Source organism: Ascaphus truei, chromosome 6 (assembly GCF_040206685.1).
Source record: "Ascaphus truei isolate aAscTru1 chromosome 6, aAscTru1.hap1, whole genome shotgun sequence".
NCBI classification, from domain to species: Eukaryota; Metazoa; Chordata; class Amphibia; order Anura; family Ascaphidae; genus Ascaphus; species Ascaphus truei.
In genome coordinates, this window is record NC_134488.1 from 74,192,169 (window position 1) to 74,216,094 (window position 23,926).

At 41.1% G+C, this 23,926-nt stretch overlaps 1 protein-coding gene across 1 annotated transcript in view; it reads right to left on the minus strand.

Moving 5' to 3' along the window:
* The window catches only part of CFAP74 (cilia and flagella associated protein 74), a 91,010-nt gene that overhangs the window by 27,395 nt on the left and 39,689 nt on the right, over positions 1-23,926 (minus strand). Inside the window, exons 23-32 of the mRNA XM_075604840.1 lie at positions 17,741-17,828; positions 16,666-16,839; positions 15,221-15,354; positions 14,483-14,759; positions 10,869-11,018; positions 9,088-9,233; positions 6,523-6,657; positions 5,356-5,465; positions 2,334-2,389; positions 751-870 (exon numbers count right to left, since the gene is read on the minus strand). Of these exons, the coding sequence (XP_075460955.1) occupies positions 751-870; positions 2,334-2,389; positions 5,356-5,465; positions 6,523-6,657; positions 9,088-9,233; positions 10,869-11,018; positions 14,483-14,759; positions 15,221-15,354; positions 16,666-16,839; positions 17,741-17,828 (1,390 nt within the window). The remainder of the gene's footprint in view (positions 1-750; positions 871-2,333; positions 2,390-5,355; positions 5,466-6,522; positions 6,658-9,087; positions 9,234-10,868; positions 11,019-14,482; positions 14,760-15,220; positions 15,355-16,665; positions 16,840-17,740; positions 17,829-23,926) is intronic.

Genomic DNA, 23,926 nt, shown 5'->3' on the forward strand with positions numbered 1-23,926 from the left:
CAGTTTACAACTAGATATTAAAGTAACATTATTTTAAAAGCTAAAACCTCATATCTAGCTATATATCACGTTTTCATGCTTGAATCCAATGCCAGGCTGGCATGTCTAATAAAGGCTTGGAAATAGTATGGTAACTTGCCAGAGTGGTATATCTGTATAATTTTATTTCAGATTTTATAAGCAGTGTCCCAGCGTCTTTTAACAGAGGAGATTATGTTGACAAAAGATAAGGTATATGTCCAATAAGTTTGAATTGGTGAGATACTCATCCTATATTTCTATATTCATCCAGAAGAAGACTGGGAAAAACAGTGCGTCATTTGCCAATTATGGGTCATAAGACCAAAAATAAATGTTATTATTTATTCATTCTTAAATTCATTGATGCCATTTTGTGTTGACAAGTAAGTGATAGCATTATTTCTTTGAATTTGCAAACTACTGGTATCACCTTCACAAAACAATGAATCTATAATGCCATTTATTAATTAGGTCTGGTCCCGGAGGTTGTTAATATTCAAATTAACTCTCATAAATCTCTAAGTTTGTGTCCTTCGTTACGTTCTAAGGACGACGTGACTTTTCTTCTCTCTTTTTATATTCTTTCCTGATGGCAAAGGTAAAATAGGACATACGCAATCTTAGCAAGCTCAGGTAAAATAGGAAACATTAAAGTACCCTGATTTATGTTTGGATTTTCAAAGTGCCTTTTATTATACTGTACAGTAGATTTGCAGTTTGTGGACTCACTGTTTTATTCTCATCAGGTGAAAAAGCAATAAGGAGGAAGCAGTTGGTCCCAGGTTCCACAACATCAACAGGATTCAGCAGCAGGAACGAACCATTGGGATTTAAAATGGAAAAACCAAGCTAGAAAATTACTGGTCAAGGAGTATGTTTTCCAGGGGTGGACAAAAAAATATTTTAAAAAAACTTGGGAGCCAGGCAGAATGTTAGTAGTCAGAGCTTTGTTTAACGGAAGGAGGGGGCGAGATGTCCACACACTCAAACACATACACTCACGGACACACTCATAAGGACAACCACAATGTCACACACTCACACAGAGTCTGAGACACACACTCCTGTTCCCTCCCGTCCACACAATCAAAATAGAGAGCAGGGGAGGGCACTCCCCCTCTCTCCCTCCCCCTCTCTGCTCTCTATTGCATCCCTCCCACCCCCCACCCGCATGGTAAACTAAGCAGCGCAGCGTTTACTGACCTGTCAGTCACCGTCAGGGCTGGTCACAGCGCATCCTATCCTGCTTTGCAGTCACGCTAGCAAAGCAGGATAGGGGCACACAGTTACCGGTCGCAGCAGAGACTTACAGATCAGTCAGTGCTGTGCCCCAACATAATTATGTGTATTCTATTTTACCAGAGCAAATCCTTCACTAAAAGACAGGTGAATTGTGCAAATTTGTTAACTAAACAATGTGCAGAGCACTTTCAGAAAATCCCCTTTACAAACCATATTGGCGATTTCAGCTATACAGTATGGATTTCACATGTAACAAAAGCTTGTAAACTCACAGATCATGTGCAAGATTCAACACAGAACTGATTTTGACTGCAGATATTTTTTACATGAGGTACAGTAAGTGCAACTGGGTCCTGATCTTGTCTATGTTAACATTTTATACATACCTCAGTTACCATCAAAACTTATGTATGTATGTATGTATGTATGTATGTGTGTTTGTGGAAGTGAACACATTTATGTTTTTGTAGTATGGTGACAGTGTAAAGTATGGGTGTCATCTTTTTGAGGCTAATTTGGCAACAAGAACAGAAAATAATATTAAAGCAGTACCCCTCCCCAGAAGACTATATGAGTTTAACCCATATAATGTTAGAATTATAACCTTCCAGACACTTAATATTTCAAACACTTATATCTACTGAACAGAGCATTACATTTACAACACCAAAAAAAAAAAAAAACAAGTGTTGGAAAGGGCAGGAAGAGTTCTCCTAGAGTAACTAAAAATGCTAAGGGACATGGCAATCAGCACAGACTGCTGCTTTAAAGGTTTAGAGCAGGAAATAATTAGGTAACTAAGTTGCACATCACACTGGATAAAAAAGTAACAAACGGATAAATCAGCAAACTTTGTTATTCCTTCTGCTTAATGATATTCAGAACATTGTTGAAGAGGCCCAAACAAATGTGAAAGCAACATGTCGTGGGCTCCATTGGCATTGAAAGGGTGAGAATGTCATTTAATATAAAAAAAAATTAGCAATCGCTACTATTTATGGATAAGACTGAAATGTTTGAGAGTCATTATTCTTATTCTATTAAAGGAAATCTATTCATATTAAGGATACTTTCAAAGGGTCTTGAGAAATGTTTTGTAACGTTACTCTTTTTAGTACTCTCTGACCTGCAATAAAAACAAAAATATGTAGTTAAATCAATGTCTTAGATACTTGCTATAGAAGTTTGAAAAGAATTCCTTAAGAAAATAACTGAATAATATTCAAACAGCTTTATCTTATGAGTAGAAAACAAAACAGCAGTACCAATTACCCTTTTACACTGAAGAAGACCTCTGGACTGTAAAAATGCAGTGTTTCACATATGTACAAATCAGGGGCATAGCTATAGCCCGGGGGCCCGCACTCTTGGGGGGCCCGCTCTCTCCCACCCCCCCGTTGTAGAGACAGGTGGGGGATTAGTTATGCGGCGGTGGGCTCCATCAAACAGAAGCCAGTAGAGGAATCAGCAAGGGAGGGGAGGAGCACCCTATAGCAGTCTGACCCAGAAGACTTTATAACTTCCAGTGTCTGCTGCCACAGCTCCTCTGCCGGCTGCTCCTCTGATCATCTCCTCCCTTCAAAGGTAGGCATGGGAAGAGAGAGCTGAGGGGAACAGGGAGAGAGAGAGCTGGTGAGGGGGAGCTGATGATTATGATGATGAGGGGGGATAGCTGGTGAGAGGCAGCTGATGAGGATGAGAGGGGAGAGCTGGTGAGGGGGAGCTGATGATGCGGGGGGAGAGCTGGTGAGGATGAGGGGGGAGAGCTGGTGAGGGGAAGCTGATGATGATATGGGGGAGAGCTGGTGAGGGGGAGAGGATAATGATAATGATGAGGGGGAGATCTGGTGAGGGGGAGCTGATAATGATAATGATGAGGGGGAGATCTGGTGAGGGGGAGCTGCTGATGATGATGAGGAGAGCTAGCTAAGGGAAGCTGATGATTAGAGAGAGAATCAGGGAGAGGATGGAGGAGGGAGAAAAAAAAATTACAGCAGTATTAATGGGGCCCTGAAATGTTTTTTGCCCAGGGGTCCGCCCATGTCTTGCTACGCCACTGGTACAGATATACAGATGTAGCATGACTTACTGTCCCGCGTGTAGGCGACAGATTACAGCTGTACCACCTAGGCCAAAAATGAGTAAATAAATGTAAACTATACATAGTTGAATTCTTTCTCGTCTTGGTTTTCCTGTTCCCATGCGCACATAGATCATGGTACTTGAGTATGGATGTGTATATGAAGGGTTTCATCTACCCCTTCATGATTCATAAAAAAGTTAAGATGCTGTTAGTGGGTAAACAGTTATACAACATTTAGAAAAAAAAGTATCTAGGTGCTTGTCTGCAAAGAAAAGTCACAAAACAATCATTCAGTGACCTGAGGAGAGGCCATGTTGGCCTGAAACATTGTCGTTGTTGTTGCTGCTCTATCAAATGTAATGAAGATTTTGCAATTGAATTGAAGCTTGTTCATTCCTCGTAAGGTGTGGACCTTGAGTTTTTGACAGTGCTGTCTCTCATCTTGTTTTTCATCTACCCCTTCACAATTGTTCATTAGCCAGTCCCTATGTAACTTCTGCCCCCCCCCCCCACCCACATTTTGTTTTTTTACCCCAGTTTAATCTCTATACAATCTCTCTCCCCATTTTCCACTCATCTCTCCAAACAAAGCTCCATACTATCCCCCCTATTATTTGCCCATATCCAACTCCTCTTTCTTCCTAAACGTCCATCATACATGTTCCCCACAATCTTCCCACATCTCTAATAATAGCAATGTCTGCATTTACCATCTGATAAAATACAACATAGTGCAGTAAAAATAAGAAATAGCTAGTTCAGCAGCGCAACATGATTATAAACAAGTGAAATGTCCTAATCCAGCTTTGTGAAACACTACATGTCAATGATTAAAAAAGTGGGGTTTTTTTTTAGGAATTGTTTTGACTTTCTTTTTTTCATCCTAATCACGCACTTCACTGCCAAATCTTCCAGTAGTTTATTATTTTAAAGAAATATAAATGTAAAACAAATGGTGTGGTTTAAAATACGTGTGAGTTTTATAATAATGGCTACTAATGCGACCAAAATGACATGTGAGGCTTTAACTAGAACCGTAAAAATAGCAGCATGTGTTGAATGTTCTGTTAAATCATTCATTAAACCTACCTTGAACTATGGAAGAAACATTTCCTTATATACATTTATAAGTTGGATCTATTTATTTAATATACATTCCATAACCAGCTTGTAGAAAAGGGAGAGAGATGGGGCAAATAATACCTTACGACTAAGTTTACTTGCATGTATGGAAGCAAATGGGCAATTATATGTGTTTCCCTCTATTCCCTGTTCCTTCACTCTTCTATTTTATTCTAGTTATACCATTTACTCCCACAGGTCGTGATTATGGCCCATATAATAATGGATCCTATGCCATAACACAACTTCTGGCACCTAAATATCAAAATGGAGAGACATGTAGGCATGGGACGAGCTATAGCTTAAAAACAAAGTTTGGCTCATTAAAATCTCACTCATGGAGGACCACTGTGGTAGTTTTATAATAATGTTTTAAAATGACGTGTGTAGAAATTCTGCTAGAAGCTGTTCTGTATAGGAGGTGTTTTTGTTTTAATCGTACCTGAACCGGAGGGATCCTGCAGAGTGTATCGTGATCCCCCAAATTACAGGGACCCGTCCTCTCGGTTCCAGGAGACATTTATATATTTTTTTGTGCTGTCTCCAACAACAAAAATAGAAATATGGCCGTGAACTATAAATATGACAGCTGGGGACACCAATGAAAAGCTGCAATGTCCACTCTGATGATGTCACTGCTTCTCTATTGGCTGACGGATTGAGTACTGGCCCCGGTGGCTATATTGCTCACCAAGGATTGCTGGCTGGACCCCTATAGTGGGCAGGCTCACCACTCACTATTGGGGTTCCTGGACATTGGGGGACCACCGATATGCAATACAAGACCCCCCCGATCCCTCGTTTCAGGTAAGAGTAAAAATGAGAAAAAAAACTCTATTAGGGAATGCTTTTTAACGTCTATCAGCGTAAGTCATATGATTGGCTACCTATGGCGACGTCTCCAAAGCCGATAAGTTGCCTTCCATTCTCAGAGGTGACAATAATAGGAGGTGCTACAGCTGGGCAGTGCAGCTCAAGGTACAGTGTGTTGTAAGGGCTGTTGAGACACAAACAAAAGCATGGTTAATAGCTGAAAGGGGGAGGGAAGAGGACTATATGAGGTGGATTACTGTGCAGTCCTTTAAGTAGTCTAATGTTATTTACATGTTTTTGAGCAGTTGCAAAGTAATATACAACTGAATGGGAGTTAAGATGTGTGAAAGCTTAGTGCCCTTTAATGAATACGTGCCTTAGATCATTGGTGCACAAACTGGGGGGCGTGTCCCCCAAGAATTTCCAGGGGGGCGCAGTGGTTACAGAGGCCCCGTGCTCTTCCCCACGGCATTTAAATTAAATGCCGGGGGAGGTGTGAGGCCTCTGTAGCTCCCTTTGACGCAGAGTCCTTGGAGAGGGGGGGGGGGGAGGGTGCGAACGCTACGGTTGCTGGGCAGGGGGGCGCAGCTCAAGAAGTTTGCGCACCCCTGCCTTAGATGGTTCAAGTAAATCCAAAAGTAAATACAAGTAATAGAACATTTCAAAGCTATATGAAAGTATTTGATAGTACAGTATTTCTCAATTGGAGTGTCATGTCACCCAAGGGTGTCTCAGAAAAAACTGAAGGGTTCCCCTTAAGAAAACAAATTATGGTGTCATTTTAGAGTCATGTTGATTAAATATTTTGCATTACTCTAAAATAATAGAAGAAATATGCAATTTATAGTTTCACGTTTGAACACTGATTATGACAACAGTATAATTGTAAATGCAGTTGTCGGTATAACATATAGAAGTATTTAGGGATTCAATATCAATTTCAATACAGCATGTCAGTAACGTTGCTCATTTTAAATATATGGGGTACCCTCAACAATTGAATACTTTAAATAAAGGTTGGGAAACACAGAGACAATAAGGGTGGTTTGTGGTGCTATACATCCTCCCATCCTGGAAGTGGAGACTGGAAAAGGGGAAGTAAGCAGGAAGCACGGAGGCAGCGAAAGAGTCAAGTCATTCTAAAGGAGAGGAGGCTTCTTATGTAGTGCATCTCATACTTTCATGAAGCCAATTAGACGTAACCATTGGCCAAAGCCTCCATCATTTTTACTTTTATGTACCTGAAGTTTAGATCCTCGTGGTCTTTCCGGTTACCGATGTCGCAGCTGGCAATAAAGCATGGTATAATAAATGTTTCAAACTTGCCCCTAAATCTTCGATAGATGGATACCTGGGCAGCCGCATATTCATCAGAGCTACAATTTAATAGAAAGAAATTCTGAGCATAGAAAATATAAGTAATCAAGATGAGCAAGTAATAAGTGAACATACAAGTCATCTAGTCAGATGTTGTGTTGGATTTTCTACGTACCAAATTGTTAATCTTTTTTTTATTTTTATTTTTATTTTTGTACAAATAGTTTTATTCAGTTTTTCTATAAGTTGTATACAACAGATTTGAGATTTTAAGCAGATTTTAAAACATAGGGACTAAAATAAAATGGGAGGGGGGAGGTGGGTACTATCCATCTTCGCTTGTTAGTTCCACGATCATCAAATTCCCTCTTTCTATGCCTCCTGCCCTGACTTCCCTTAGCCTCTCTAGCTCTAAACCCCACACCCGAAGCCATAAGGGTCTTTTGGTCTTTTATTCTTTAACTCAGGGGCGCGCAAACTTATTTTGCTGTGCCCCCCGCCTTGCTCCCTCCGTTCCTGCGCCCCCCCTTACCTCGCGCAGCGTCAAATGACACCGCGGGGCCGTGTGACGTCACGTGACCCGCAGCATAATTTGACGCCACGTTACCAAAGCAACCGTGACGTCACATGACCCGCAGCGTCAAATCCACGCGTCCCGAAGCCGGCTGAACCTTGGTAAGTATTATATATATATATATATATATATATAAAATCACACTCAGGATGACCACTTTCTTTCACTTGGAGAACCCCCCAATTCCGGGAAATTCACTGGGCACTGAACTCAGCAGCCAATTATAAAAGTACTGCATGTCAAAGTGACATTAAACTCTCTCATTGCCTCATCGTTAATGATGCAACGGGGGGATTTTTAATAATTGACAAAATAACTATAACAGTTTTTGAAACTATATATATATAATGATAAAAGCTCACTGAGAGGACTGAAACATTGATCCTCATAAGAAAACAAACCACTATTTGAGAAGATGTATGTGCCCAGGTCTTCTGTTAATACACTGTATTCAAATGTTCTACTCGGAGCACCCAGGCAATGTGTTGGCTTGAATCTGTGGACGCCTTCCCTGAGGGTGAGAATTTAAATTTTCTCTTTCCCCGACATTTCTTTTTCCTGTTAGATTGTTCCAATGTAGGCTATTAACAGTTATACTGTATATGATTCAGCTCTTTCTTTTCGTCACACTAGAGGGTTTAATATCCTGAAGGTTGTTTCTCCCCATCAGTGTTGCTTAGCAACTATGGGCTATTTAGAGCGCTGCTGCACAGCAAGACTAGGCCTGATGAAGTCGCCATTTTGAGTGACGAAACGTGTTGGGTCGTAACCCAACGTCATCATGCTAACGGAGTGAGACGAGGCGTCTACTCGCTCCTTCTGTAGCAGGTCGGGATATACAGCTCCCGCCACGCCATTGATATGAGTTCTGAATATTGCATTCAGTATGCCTCCAGGACTTTATATTCTCTCCAGTTTTTCCTCCAGTCATCAAGGACCATCCATGGTGCTGGGAACGAGCCAGCAGGTGAATATGCTGTATACTTGGCAATATACTTGGCAAATGCTTTTAATAATGCTCTCCTTGTGAGTGCATATTTACTTCCCTCTTGATTTGTACTAAAAGTGTTATACTTTTTTACGCTATGGAGCGTCCAGTTTCACTTTTTGTTTTTTAGTGTCTTTTCTGGATGTGGTCCGTCCCACAGAGAGCTGCCTAAGTCTCCTGTCCATCAAGATGGTTGGATTATATTAGGACATTGATTTTGCATCCACTGGTCTGGACTGCCAATTTATATATTATTTTTCACTTTATCCCTCCATTTTTTCCTTCCACCTTCATTTTTTACTTTTATCACTTTTTTATAAAGCGCTTGGGCGCAAAATACGTAGGTGCGTTTTTTTACGAGTCAGCTATCCATGTGAGCTAATAAATTATTTTTATGGGACTTACCCTCTGATCTTTATTTTTCCTCCCATTCTGGTTGTGCTCCATTTTTACACAGATATTCCTGTGTGTTTATAGTTTGTTACTTTAAATATGGTCACCTTTGTGCATTCTTTCTCCAGTAAGGTACAGTATAACCATATAAAACCTGAACAAAAGTGTTATCCATTGTATATTCTGTGAAATTTGTTATTGTGCCATCTGCAGTTAGGCTTTTGGGCCTACTTTTGAAAGGCTATAAAAATGTATCGAAATTATGACCCAAAGGTTAAAAATGGCACAGAAATTGATTTATGCCTGTGTGCAAAACCTTATAGAAACTCCAAAGTATGTTGTCATGTGAGACTAGCTTTAAACACAAAAGAGGTTAAAAAGCAATCACCACACAACTGCCCCTATCCCTGTTATTTTGCCTAATTTACATTTGCCGGTTGGGACCATGCGTATCTCTGATGCAACCCGACATCAACACATGAAAAGTAACACATCAAATTCTGCTCTGTATTTCAGTCTATGTTTTGTGCTTACTCCACTCTTATTTCCTCTAACTTGGGTAACTCAATCGGAATAGGCTCCACCAGCTTTGTGACTTTTTCCCTTTGGGGCTGCTTGGGGGATGCAAGTTGCTTTCTCTTTTCTCTCTTTGCAGGCTTGTTTATTTTCTCCTTCTTACTCTGAAACAGATGAGAGCATATTATAATTTCTATGATGGCATTAAATAGACCTTTGTCACTACAGAACTCTGCAATTTATACTTGTACAACATCTTCTTAAAGTAGGGTAACCATGTCAGCCAGTTATCAGAAATATTAAAATATTCATTAAATGAAGTGGATTTAACTATTTAAGTATTGGATAACTACTGGAGTTCCTATAACTACTTGTAGTCAATTCATTCTGAAACAAATCAGCAATGTTGCAACCAGCAGTCTTTCAGTACTGTAAATCTTAAATTACATTATAGTTCACAGTTGAAACACTGAAAGTTAAAAATGACCCGTTATGGTTCAGTGACTCAGTCAAAGAGGTAATTTCCTTCTGTAATTCCACCACCTTACATTTCTATGCATGTTAAGCGTTTATTATATTATTTCTGATCAAATCAAAAGGCATTTGACCTTCTCGACCATTTCCAAGACATCAAACATAATTACAGTAAGAAACAAATGCTATAATAATCAGGCAAACAAAAGAATGGTTCTCAAGAATATCTGATTACAGTTCAAGTCAAAGTACCATAATAAACTAAAATCTGTTCAATTAAGCTGGGCAAGCATATGTATATTTCCTATATGTCAATACCCCAAAAAAGACCAAGGTAAATTAAAAAAAAAAAAGATAACAGGAATAAAGTGTAATATTTTGGGGACAAAACAGCCCCAACAAGTTGATGTGCACAGTACTTTTTTACAGTTATTGTGAATGTTGGGCTATGCTAAATTGTAAGTTACCGAGTACCTAGGGGCCTATTCTAGTAACTTCGATAACTAACTCATTGAGCTTTTTGAGCACTTCCCGAACGATTTGGCCAGTTTGCTATTCAGAATAACTTGCCAAACTCGTTCGAGAAATGCATTTTCCCGAGCGGTAGCACTCCTGCTCAAGCACACCGAGCGGGAGCCGAAAATAGCTCCAGATCGCCATTTTGCTAAGATCACGCTATTCTAGTAGCCCCGATAATCTTAGACATACAGTACCAGGGCCTGTAACTTGGAAAGTAGGGTGTCCCAGAGGCTGAAATCAATGCGGTTCAGCTCCGGAGACCCCCTGCTCCCGTACATTGGTATTAAAATGTAAATTAAAACAGCTTCATTACCTTAGTGGCTAGCCGCTAAGGCAATGAAGGGGTTAAACCTGACTACCCTGTTTATTGGGGGCAGAGGGGGTGGATGAAGAGGGTAGTTGCCACAGAGTGGGTGGTTAGGTCTGCCAGGAAGGTTGCGGATGGAGTTAACCCCTTCACTACCATAACGGTGGTAACCGCTATGGTAATGAAGGGGTTAACCACTCCCGGTACCCACCCTAGAGCAGCAGCACTAGGTAAGGAGGGAACACATCACAAAGGACGTGTTCCCTGATTCCTTACAGGTGGAAGTTGGATCCGGCGCCAACAGGAGGAGGGAGAACAGGACGAGGAGGAAGCGTTATTGCAGCTTACAGAATAAGCCCCAAAATTGTGAGAGGAACATATGAGATTAACATCTGTTTATGAATGTGGGACCTTACTGCCGGGGATAGATAAGTGTGAGTCGGCATTTAACAGTGAGTATCATCTGCGTAGAGTGCACACTACCAGGAATATTTTATACCTCTATTTCACTTTCCGCCATTAATGCTGCCATCAATGCTTTTTCCCGAACTGCTTTAGCTTCAGCAGCCCGGATCAGTATACACATTGCCTCCTCCCTGATTTCCTGATCTGAAACTGTGGGTCTGAAGGACACTTGGATCATGCATCTCTGTGATGGAGAGAAGACAAAAGAAGCAAACAGAGTTAATAAAGTTATATATCTATTGGGGCATATTCTAGTAGCTGCAAGCTTGTCCTTGTAAAACCACATAGTTTGCTATGGTCATAAATCACGGAATACAATTTGACAACTAGCTGTATTCTGTATTACAGATCACATAATTTAAACCATGTCTATAAAAAGTGACTCATCATATGCTTAAGCAGTCAATCCGCACAGATTGTACACAGAGAGAGAGAACTAAACCAGCATCAGCATTGAACTAAACCAGATGCGGGGAAGCTCCACTGTCACATCTCCCAGGTATCTCAGGTGTGCTCCTTTTGTGCACAAGGTACATTGAACTGGCAACCAGGAAGTGAAAGTGGTCTGCTTTTAAAGTAAGCCATGGTTAAGGAGCTCAAGATGTGACGAGTAGAGCTCAACCGTATGTTATGACAATAGAGCTTCCCAGCATCTGGTTTAGTTAAATGCTAGAGCTGCTGTTCACAATAGCAAGAGCTTGTGGGTTCAGATCCTGCTGGGCCTGGCACAAGTACCTTCCTCATCACATTAGACTTGTCAGTATAGGTCTTATGGAAATATTGTATGAGCTGTTGGGTATGACTCATTTAAATATACTTTGCATATTTAGCCTGCACAATTAACCCCCCTATTTACTGCTGTCTCTCCCAGCACTTGTCTGCACACAACTTCCTCTCCCTTCCCCCAAATCCCTCTGAAATCCAAGAATTGACCCTAGCATTGCAAATGCTGCACACTTTCTGTGGCAAGTAAAAGGCACACATCTGCTGTGTACTCAATGCACACACTAACTTGGCTTACCACAGCTTCGTGCAAAGTTACCTACCTTTGTGATAATAAACATGCTATTACCTAAAGTCTGCCATTTACTGTGGCCTCATTGAGATGTTACTCTCTCTATCCACTACAAACTGCTCCCTTCTGGCTGACACCCAATATCATCATACATCTTGGGCAACTCAAAAGCCTTGCATTGTCTACTGAATATTGATGGAGAACTCTGAAAACCAGTACACCAACCAGCACACATTCTAATGGCAAACATCACCAATTTACACCTTGCAAACAACTACTCAAATTTCTATTTTTACTATTACTCTCTTTAACAGGCAATACTGAACTTAACCTAGCCCCCCCCCCCTTTTCAACTCTGTCCCATACCCCTTTCAAATTCCAAACAGGGCTATCTGTCGCTCATATAAATATCCGTAGCCTGTTGCCCAAACTGAATGAACTAAGGACATGATGCCTTATGCATAAACCCAAAGCCATCATTCTCACAGAAACATGGCTAACGCCTAAAACCCTCAATGCAAATATCACCATTCAGGGATACTCCATCTCTAGGAAAGACAGGTCAAAGAGAGGAGACAGGGTGTTACTTTAAAAGGAAGACACCTTACAATTTACGCTGCTAAATTATCCCCCAAGCCCATCCTCTTTTGAAATCCTAGTTGGCAGAATTTGCCTCCCCCCAGAATTTCTAATCCCGTTCTTATTGCTGACATCTACCGTTCCCCTAAAGCCCCACTATAATCCCTGACTGATATCACTCAGCTTCTTGGCTCAATTTCCTCTCTGAATGGAAAGTGTGAGCTATTAGTTCTTGGGGATTTCAACTACAATTGGCTTGCCCTAAAAATACAAAATCCAGACAACTCAAGCCACTAAACCTAACCCAACTAATTTCCCAATCCACATGGACAAACCTAACATCTCATAACCATTCCTTGCTAGACTGGATTCTATCCTTTAGTCCCAACATAATCCAATCCTCTGGTATCCTTCTTGACATTTTCAGTGGCCATGCAATACGGAACTCGTGACAGGCCAGAACCCCTGTCTAAAAGGGCTTCACTAGAAATCCTGTATTGGTCTGAGGAATCCAGCAGGGAGCTGGTTAATTGCAGCTACAGACAATTAACCAGTCTCCACCTGGCTTATCAGAGAGGTAGAAAAGCCTCCTGCTTGTCCCAGGAACCAGACCTCTATTCCAGGGCACAACGGACCCTGGAACCCGCCAGACCCAGTGACTGACACCTCTTTGGACTTTGTGGTCATAGGTTGGCAAGAGGCCTATCCTCACAGCACTGAAGATAGGGACTGGGAAAGTGAGTTAGCCCTTACAAAGGGGCAGGCTGTTTATTTATTTGCGTTCTTCCTTAAATGTATTGCTTAAAGCTACAGGCTGAATAAAAGCCAAGGTTTATTTTCCCCAAATATGTCTCCCTGGTTGTACCTCTGCACATATCTTACAGTACTGTGTATGTAAAATCAGACCACCCCAATCACGCCCTAAAATTTACTCACTAGAACATTTAGTAACTTTAACCCACATCCAGTTTCTGGCTTATCTTACCAACTGCCCTTGGTACAGAATCAACTTAATACCTGACCCCGAATCTGCGCTCAATTATTTCTAAACAGAGTTCTTAAAACTCTGTGATACTGATGCTCCACTATGCAGGATAAGAGTACGGAGGCCCACCTTCCGTGGGTTACATCCGACGTTATAGTAGTGCTCTTTACCATTTTAGGAATGTCTTGTTGAAAATCTACAAAGTAACTGGCACTACCAAGGATCTTAATAACTACAGATGCCTGCGGAATATGTGCACAAGTCAAACAAGACTAGCAAAAGCTCAATATTACTCTGACAATCTTCATCAGAATCCTTCAAATCCAGCGAATTTCTGGAAGGTTATCAACAATATATTCCAGCCTTCTAGCCATCAACAACCATCTAATATCATTAAGGATGATAATACTCTGACAAATCCCACTGACATTGCACCAGGTCTGCTGATCCTAGCTGCCTGAGTCTGCAGACAGCTCACTACAGATCATGATCATAATCACCTGCACTTGTCCCATGCCTCCAGCCAGACCTATATAAAACTCCCCTTCCCGTTCCTCCTTGCTTGTTTATACTGGTGCTTCCTGGGTAGACTAACTTGCTGTCTTGCTGCACATGTTGTTCCTGTTGTCGTTACTAGACCCCTGCTTGCCTATCGACCACACCTCTCGCTGCCTGCCACGGACATTTGCCTGTGACCCCGACTATGCCTCTCGCTGCCTGCCCTGCCATTTCCAGAAACTGGGATACACTCCACAGTTGCCGCAAGACTTAACAGTGACTTATTATTCTGTATAACATCTTTGATGATGATAATATTATAAGTTACTAATCATTTCAGTGTTGTAGGAGCTGTTGGTGAATTGTCGATCACACAGCAATCAAAATAAATCTGACTTGTGTAAAATAAGAACTCAAGTTTAGATGCCCTACAAACCAGGGGGGTTACAGCTTGAAAAAGATGAAATAAGACATTTGCACATGTAAATGTAACATGTAGAATATTCAATACATGTGTCCTCTCATGACCATTTTACTTAGACTCATAAAATAATCATTGAAATCCTTTTACCTCCCCAGGCAAAATAGTGCCAACCAATGGGGAAATGGTGACAGGAGAATCTTCTGACACATGGAACTCAAAAGATGTAGGTGCAACTGGAGCAATGTGACCCTTGCCGATCCTTGGAACAGGATGGGTGAACTCATTGCCACTGGTGTGTGAATTGATAACATACAAGATTGCTGTGGAGATGTCATTTAAAGCTGTTGCAGGAAACTGTATCAAAGAGTGAGATAGTTCAAGAGGTGGATGGACCCCAACAGCTTTGCAAAACACCTTGAATTGTCTGGGAACACAAACAAAACAACAGAATGGATTAAACATGATACATGCACAGATGATAAATGTCTTTCTTTGCCAACACTGAAGATCTTAATGCTTGTTCTCACAACATGTTATAGGCAATATACTGTAGACTCTTTCACAAGTTATTTGTCAGTGACACTAAAGGTACCACAGTATGTCACACCTTTTCAAGTTACATTTAGTCTCAGAAATATTTTTTTTCACACAAAAAAATCTATAATTAATCATTAGCAATTCAAAAGGCTTTAAAGCTCTGCCTGAGGCCCATAGAAAATGGTGTACAACTGCAGTGATATGACAAATGCAATGAAGCAACAGAGGTGCTCTGTTACCTCAACTTACAGAGAGAGAAGTCTTAAGAAGAAGAGTCTTTGGGGGTCATGTAAAATGCAAACACTTTCTCACTTATTTCTATCCCAGGCAGGCCATGTATATATTTACCTGTTGATAGCGGACTTGCAAGTAAGCTCAAACTTGTATTCTTTTGCCTTCTCAGCTCTAAATATAATATCCAGCAGCACAGTCTCCCGGGGAAGAAGGGTTCCGAATCCATCATTGGGTTGAATCTCTACATACTATAAATCCAAATAATAAACAAGGTAGAAATATATTAGATTAAAAAAATATATATTAATTATTCATTACAGTAAATAAGAATCTCAAGTTTCCGAACCTTACAAACACTATCAGTATGATTAGGAACACATGCCTAATGACATCATGTATTAGCTGTTTCTTTGCAGAAGTTGTGTTATAGGGTGGGAGTAATTCAATATCTCACATTCAAGTTGAGCGTTCTGGGAAAATTGCAAAATGATCGAGGAATGCAATACCTCCCTCACATTACAGCTCATCTCATGTTTTCCATCAGATTGGTAAATAGTCAGAGAAGAGACCCAAGAGGCCTCCTTATTTCACTGAAACCGTCTTTACAAGTAGGTCATTCCTAGTTACTGTATTCACCTCATAGTGTACTTGGCTGTGCACAAACACATGTTGTACTTATATAATCTACTAATGATATTTAGTATCATTTCTGTATAGAAAGTAGTCTGTTATCTTCAATTTGTGGACAGCTGTGTGGGCAGTTGTACAGGAGTAACCTTCTCAGTTCTGCATTTCATATCTTTTTGGCTGAAGCAACGTTAATGATCAGAGCTGTGCTTATAATTCCTGATTCTCACTAGAACTATTGTAATTGCTGCTTTAAAGCAACAATACATTTTGACTTCTTTTTTTCCTTATTTTTATATGTAAAGCATGTATAATTCTACATTCTTACCTAAGCTGGCAATCGTTTGGTGCTCCTGTTATACATCTGTAAAAATCCTGATTGTGTGCTTAACAAAATGGTCACCTTTCAGTTTTAATCAATCCTTCAGTTAGTGTAACTCAGCAGCTACAATATATCCTGATATTACTAAGGCAACATTGACTATCGTTAGAGTTTGCAGCTCAAACTGCTGGGAACATTGGCAACAAATTATCACAAACAGGAAAGTGTTACAAAGATCTTGACCTTCTTGGGAGGTGGGCTAAAGCCTGCTATAGAAATCAAAGAATGCGCAGTATATTAAAACTCATTCAAAATGGCATTGAGTTCATAAATAATAAATTTTAAAAAAACTGTCACTATTATCTAATACTACAGAACTGATTTATTAAAACTATATATAAGATTTCACATGTTTTGCTGAGAAACCATCCATACATCTTCTTTGGCACACTTTATTATCACATTAGGATGGTTAGCGTTTGTATTTAGCATGGTTGGAAAAGGACTGGTCAAATCAGTTTAAATAATCTTATAAACCAAATTGTGCTCACTTATTGGTTTTATGAAAAAGTATAAAGTAAAGGGGAGATAAGAGTAATACAATTTGTACCTCTGGCATTCCCACAAAACCAAACTCTTGGGGCAGGATAGACTTGTTTGTTAGTTGAACGGAGGTCTGAACAGCTTCAAAGATTGTGCAGTATCCAAAATCCACTTCCGCTGGCTTAATTTCCAAATCCGACGTGGTAATAATAGCATGGACAGCAAAAAGAACAGGCCGGGTCTGAAACACAAGATGGACGAAGAATCATAGAAAATCACTGGCTGGTCTGATACTACAAAGCATAATCCAAGTTGCTATGCACATTATATGTATAAAAAGGTGGAAACACAAATATATAATGAAGGAAACAGATGTGTTATTACAGATTTGTTGATACATTTAAATATCTTTTTCTGAATTCTGCTATCCCTTCAGGCTCTACAGTTGTCTTTAGTAGTCAGCAGTATTACCCATCCTTTTATTGTCCCCACGGCCATTTACTGTAGCTAGCGAAGAGGCAGGAAAGTGTTTACTCAGCAGCCAACAGCTGACACAAGCTTTCAGAGACGTTAGATGGAGCTGTGCATTGGAAGACTGACATTTATGTGCCTCATGCACTTAGCTGCAAACTCATGAGGAAGACATGTCATATGCTGCATCAAATTCACGTGAAATGAAATGCGGACAACTATGCCCTGTTGATTTTGGGATTCTGTGTCATTATTGAGATATCATAAGTCGGCCTTTAATTGTTTAGTCACAAAATTGATATGGGAGATGAGAGAAAAACGAGCACATACCTAACTCTTTATACAAAGGTTCAATTATTGACCACTATTTGTGGCACTTGTTTAATTTTCTTTCCAAAAATAATGGTTTGTCTAAGCTTGTTTCAAATGTCCTTCCACACATGGTTGAATTCATAATCCGTTTACTACCAGTTGAATCCAGACTAAAATATCTAAGTGACTCAACATCACAATGTATTTCAGGCTCCTTTAGTACTTAAAGGTACGTCTACACAAGGATATGAAACTTTTATAAACCCTTTTGCTTCCGGTTGGGCCACAAGTCACTAGTCACCCATTGTTTATGTATACAGAGTTATAATAGTTCTTCCAGAAACAGAAGGTGAGCTAACCTGGTCAGCAACTGATATCGTCATTGGGGCCTCCAAAACGCCAGTCTCCTTATCAAAATAATCACTGGCATCTCCTGAAAGAGAGAGTCTGGAACAAAAATAAAACAGAACAGCGTTTTTAAGTCTGTGAGCAGTGCAGTAGCTGCATAATTATTCTGCATTAGTTTGTGTTTCAAAACACAGAAGCTTTGGGGATATCCTGTAGGAATAGGTCCTGTAATCTTTGCTATCATGCTGACCACTACAAATACACAGCTGAGTGAAAAGATTTGAAGTAAAGAATTTCAAGACGGGAAAGGTTAATGCAATTTACCAGGCTCCTTTATCCAACAGGGTGTCACTTCCTTAGCAAAATACAATCACCCTTGGATCATGTGTAAAAATAAATATCTGCTTTCTTCACGTGTGTGTGACTCTAATCTTATATGGTAATGTTTACTCTTCCCTTTTAACTCTAATAATGATAATAAAAGTGATTAAATAATGTCCCTCAATCTATACTTTTAACAGTACAATGTGACTGATTCAGGAAGAATGCTTCACCAATTCAACTTATCCAAGGATAAAAGGGGAATTTAGCAGATGTTGTGAGGAAATTGTGTCCATCTTCAAATTATGTATGCAACAATTTTGTAACAAAGTACATGAGAAACAGCATAAGAAAATAAGTTTGTAATTTATCTTATCATTAAAATATAATGTTCTCCTGTACAATAGGGTAAAATGCAAATTAATTTTTTCCACTGCGTACATTTCCAGGAATGTGCAAATTATATTGAAAAATAGCCATACATTAGTCATGGTGTTCTTCTTCTAAATGTGAACATTTCTTAAAAAATTGAACACAAGATTAGCTCAGAACATACATTCAAGGAGCAAAACATGTGGGGGGGGGGGTTAATAGGTGGAATGCAGGGGGTCTCCGGAGCGGAACCCCATTAATTTCAGTTCTGGGAACCCCCTGCTTCCAGAGATACTAACCTCCGTAGGTAGCAGCTCTGCATTTTTAAAGGTCCAGGTCACGTGGGCTAATAGGAAACCACCAGGGATAACATCACGGCTTCCTATTGGCCCGCGTGACAGTTAACCCACCATTTCGATAGCCACATGCAGCCCCAGCTGGAGCTGCTATCGGCACCCCCTACAGAGGTAGCTCAGGAGGCAGTGGATCCCCAGAGTTCAAATGAACACAGTTCAGCTCCAGAGACCCCCGGCTTCCCACCTATAACTATAAAAAATTACATTGCAGGATTGCTGCTTCAATGACTACCAGCATTCCACACTTGTGTTTTCCTTCCTCTTTCCATCTCTTGGGGCCTTATCTACCAAAGCAGCTGCTCAGCTAATTTTCTGCCAAAAAACCTCATTGAAGTCTACGGGGATTTCCGGCCAAAAAAACGAACCAAGCGGCAACTTTGGCAGATATAGAATTCACCCCTTACAAACACTGTAAGATCCTTGGAACATGGAACAGCTGACCTATTTTGTCATCATATGTACATTTTTGTTAATCTGTTTGTTAAGCTTGTGTGACATAGTCCCAGGATATTAGGCAGCTTTCTGCCCGATTTAGGTCAGAAAGTGCAGAAATAGTCTAAAAGGATCCATTTCACAGCTTCACATTTTCTGAGGCTGGTGGATAAAGAATCCAGGCCATAGTTTATAGTGGTTCTGGTTCCCCCTCACCTGCTCACCTAATTACAGTAACAGGTATTTAGGGCAGAAAGGTTTGCTGTTTCAGTCTCTCTCCTAGAGACTGGAGGCTGGGGGTATCGCGGCTCCCCTGCATCCAGTTAGGGGAGGACGCCCCTTTCAAGTATCGCAGTACCCAGAAGATTTGCCTGGACTCATTTGGAACCGAGCCCACCACTACAGTCAGTATCTCTCCTAGAGCCTGAAGTCTGGGAGTATTGCCGCTCCCCTTCATCCAGTTCGGGGAGGACTCCCCCTTCATGTGTTGCAGTATCCGGAAGGATTGCAGAGAATCTATTGGGACAATCTATTGGGACGCTGTCCCCATCTATCAGATAAGAACACAATATATATACAGCCATCCTGCTTCCTGGAAAATCCTGCCCTTACTCCCCTGACAGGAAATCAGCCTCTCTTTAGCTCTCATTGTCAGCAGCTGCCTCTGGCCTTAAATAGCAGGCAGCTGCTACAAGTCTTTGCTCGTGCAAAGTACTGGAAACCTTGTCCTGTTTGAGCTCTCCCTTGCCTTTGCTTGCCTGCTGCCTGTCTTCACCTTGGAACCGAATCTGACTACCCCTTACCTGCCGCTTGCCTCGACTTCGGAACCAGACCTAACTACCTCTGCTTGCCTCGACCCCGGAACGTACCTGATTACCCCTGCATCCCAGGCCTCTGATCCTAGGCCAAGGTCGTGTATTACTCCCTACCTCTGCCCTGTGGTCCATATCCTGTTTTGCAGTCAGCAACGTTACAAATATATGGTAACCCTAAACAGGAGTGTGTTGTTTACGCTGGGAACCTGGTTAGTTGGCCAGCAACAATTAGAAAGGCTTATACTTCTGTATAGTTTGTTTCTCTAAAAAGGATATGCTTTACTTTTATGATTTCGTTTTCTTAAAGTGACAGGCTGTATAAAATATTGTGTCACTAATGTAAGAATAACCACTGAAGGTTAATGGCTGAGTGCCTCCAACATGTAGCTGTTGAAACTGCAGTCCCCTACTGGGACGAAATAAAATAGGCAGAAGCCTGAGTTACGCACTATAATACTACGTCTTATCCTTGTGTTTCTCTACATAAACCCTAGAAGACTGTGTCGGGAAGAGCCCAGACGTCAGCGCTATGCAAGGGTGGCGTTTGTCACACTTGTTATTGTCTTATACCAGGGGTGAGCAAACATTTATACCGAGCCCCCCTTTTCATCCATGAAATTTCTCAGGCCCCCCCTGCCTGATGTAATCAAAATAACATGACAGCAGTGCACGAGAGCTGGTTCAGCCAATGAGGGCGAACCAGCTTCGTGACGTGACCGCCGCGCGTCTACAATCTCCTGCAGCCAAGTTCACAAATCGCTTGGGCTGCAGGCGTGCGCGCAGGCAGTATACTAGTATTGGATCACTGTTTCATTTATTGTTTGCTGGCATCTGGTAATATGTTTTTTTCTGGTGCACAAAGGCAATCCATTTGGGGGGCATTCATCCACCTCTTTGCTACCTTGCTTCCCTCTACCCCCCCCCCCTTTTTTCCCTCCCCCTCCCTTTTTTCCTTCTCCCATTTGCTTTCTCCAGTGTCATCCACTCCTACCTACCAGTTTTATGTATTATTTATTTATTTTCGTTTTAAATGTTGTTGTGTTTTTACTTTCTTTTTAATGATTTTATTACATTTATAGCACCATTGACAGTTGCAGCCTACTCTTCCACTTGTCAGCTGTGCAGAGGATCGCAGGAACCCGGTAGCCAGTGGAGGAGAGCAGGTTCAGAGCACTTTGTCACTGCTCTAGCGCGTGCTCCTCCCCTGGCCTCTTTGGAGCCATTTCTCTTAAGCCGCCGTACCTCCGCAACCCCATCAACTTTCCTGCCAGCACCTCCTGTCTGCCCCGTGTCTGTCCACCTCAGCCCCCCCCCCACCCCGCCTGCCCGTCCGTCCCCCGCCTGTCTGTATGTCCATGCGCCCTCCCGCAGCATGTTTTGGTGTCTGCCGGCCCGCAGACAGCAGGTTTTGCCGCCCACCGCCTGTGCCCCCTCATAACAATCTTGCTCCCCCAGGGGGCGCGCCCCCCAGATTGCGCACCGCTGTCTTATACCACCGTTGTACTGCACTGCAGAACTTCTTTGTGCATTATTGGTAAATGATAATAAATGACTTCGATTTGCTAGTTACACTCATACTACTTTGGATTTGCATAACATTAAACTAACATCAATGATGGCTAAAGAATAATGTTTTTGGCATCAGTTATTGCACCACCTGCTTAGGTTGATATACATAACCATCCTGCGTCCAAAGTTAATTAAACACACGTAAGCCAACCAACATTTACAATCTGTTCTTCTTCTTGGGGGTTGTGCTTCAAACTGTAAAGCTATCTCTCGGTCCATATGTCTTATTGACATTGACATTAATTAATGATGGCCCCCAAGTGTCAGTAATAATGAGATCCCCACACGACTCAAAGGCAGCAGCAGAGATCACAACAAAGCAATGTGAGGAATGATAAACACGAGAAGCACATTTTAATTTTCTTGAATATCATCATGTTCCATTACAGGCTGTAGATGTTCCTCATTTGATAGCCTACTTTCTATTTACTACAAATACAGTATATAAATGTATGATGTTAAAAATTCCAAAATGACTTCGGCCAAGATAATTAATCTCCCCATGCATTCAGCACCAGAATTTAGATTTCAAAATCTTTGAGACAGGAATGTATTGGTTCTGCAAAATTATGTGGACAGCTCAAAGCAACATAGAGACTGTAAAACAATGATACTGAGTTTGAAGCACGGAAACCTGGTTTAATTCCCGGTGTCAGCTCCTTGGCACCTTGGGCAAGTCACTTTATCCGTCTGTAAAAAATTCCTATGGTCCCGGTTGTAGGTCTCGGATGGATGTCCTCCCTAAGGCTGTGTCCCCGCTGAGCGCACGTTGCTTGCCGCTTTTACTTAGATAAATCTAAATGTGTAAATCCCCGCTCACGCGGTGTGCGCTCACGCACGCTCACTCAAACTTGGAGCTTGAGTAAACAAAAAAAATTAACCTGTGAAATAGGCAGGACACCCAGCGCTCATGCTTAGAGAGTTGGTGACGTAACCGCTCTCAAGCATGAGCGTGGTCAGCGCCAGCGGGGCCGCAGCCTTAGTATCTACATATGCTCTAGTACTGAGTTTCTTGGTCAGTAGCACGTTAGAAAACATACCAGAGGGTGGGCTAACGAAACACAGCAGTAAGCAAACGCAGATATTAGCCCTTGGCACTCTGGTTCTGTGCAGAGGGGAGCTACATAAATGATTGAAGAACCTGCCTCACACTACTCTGGATCAGAATAAATATTCTTAAAACTAATCAGGCACAGCTGTAAGTAAAAAGTTCAGAACAGAAGGCAAAACAGAAGTAGAGTAGCAGAGCCAAGAAAACACACAGTAGTTATTTGGGTCAACTATTTGGTAGTGTGTCAGATCCGCATATAGCGGAAATATGAAAAGCATTGTTTGCCAAGTTATTTAAAATAAAGCATGGTCCCTTGCGTACTGTTGAATTAACAGGTTTGCTTTGCAAATAGGTTATCCATGAGGTAGTTTAAGGGAAGCAAAAGTAATGATATAATTCTGTAAATGTTTAGAAGGCAAGTAATGTTTCAAGCTCCATAAAACCATTTATTTCACACAAGCCCTTTCAGTGATTGAAGAGCCTGTAATACACCGCAACCCCATCTCTAATGAAGGGGTTTCGTGAGAACAGTTCTAATTATGTATTCAAAATGGTCAAATATTCATTCTAAAAACCTAATATTCATTTCATACATTTGTAGCTAAGTGTTAATACACTTGAAGAAGAAAAACGGCGAGATTTCAGAAGCTCTGTACACTAATTTCAACAATGAAGGACTCTAATCTTCGTTCCAAGAAAGGTAATACCACCTACACTGAATCAGCTGCTCTAATTAGAGATGTCACCAATCGTGCACAACTGGTCCTTTATTGGTCACAAAAAAAAAGCCTGTCTGTCACGGTTTGCAGACAATTCACCAAGCATTAAGTAAAGGTCCATTTTAGTTTAATATACTAATTTGTGGTTACTACAGTAAATGCTATAATCAGAGCTGCAGAATACTCACAACAATTACGCAAGGCATTAAACAAAGATTACGACAAAAGGGGTGTACATCAGTAAAATCCTTTGATAAAAACAATTAGATTTTTTTTGCAAGTATTGACCCAGTTCCATTCCACACTGGATCTCATTGCAAACTTTTAGAAGGATAGTTACCGTGGAGTGTTTGGGGCGAAAGCCAGGTTGGGATTGGCTGGGGAAATTAGCCTTGGTATACTGTAGTAATCGCTTAATTTAGAGTGAACACTTTTTTCCATGACTTTGGATAGTATTGGGAGAAGAGAGATTGGCCTGTAGTTTGAGACAGAGTTTTTGTCCCCACTTTTTAAGATTGGGACAACTCTGGCAGTTTTCCAGGTCTTAGGGATATGGCCTGGA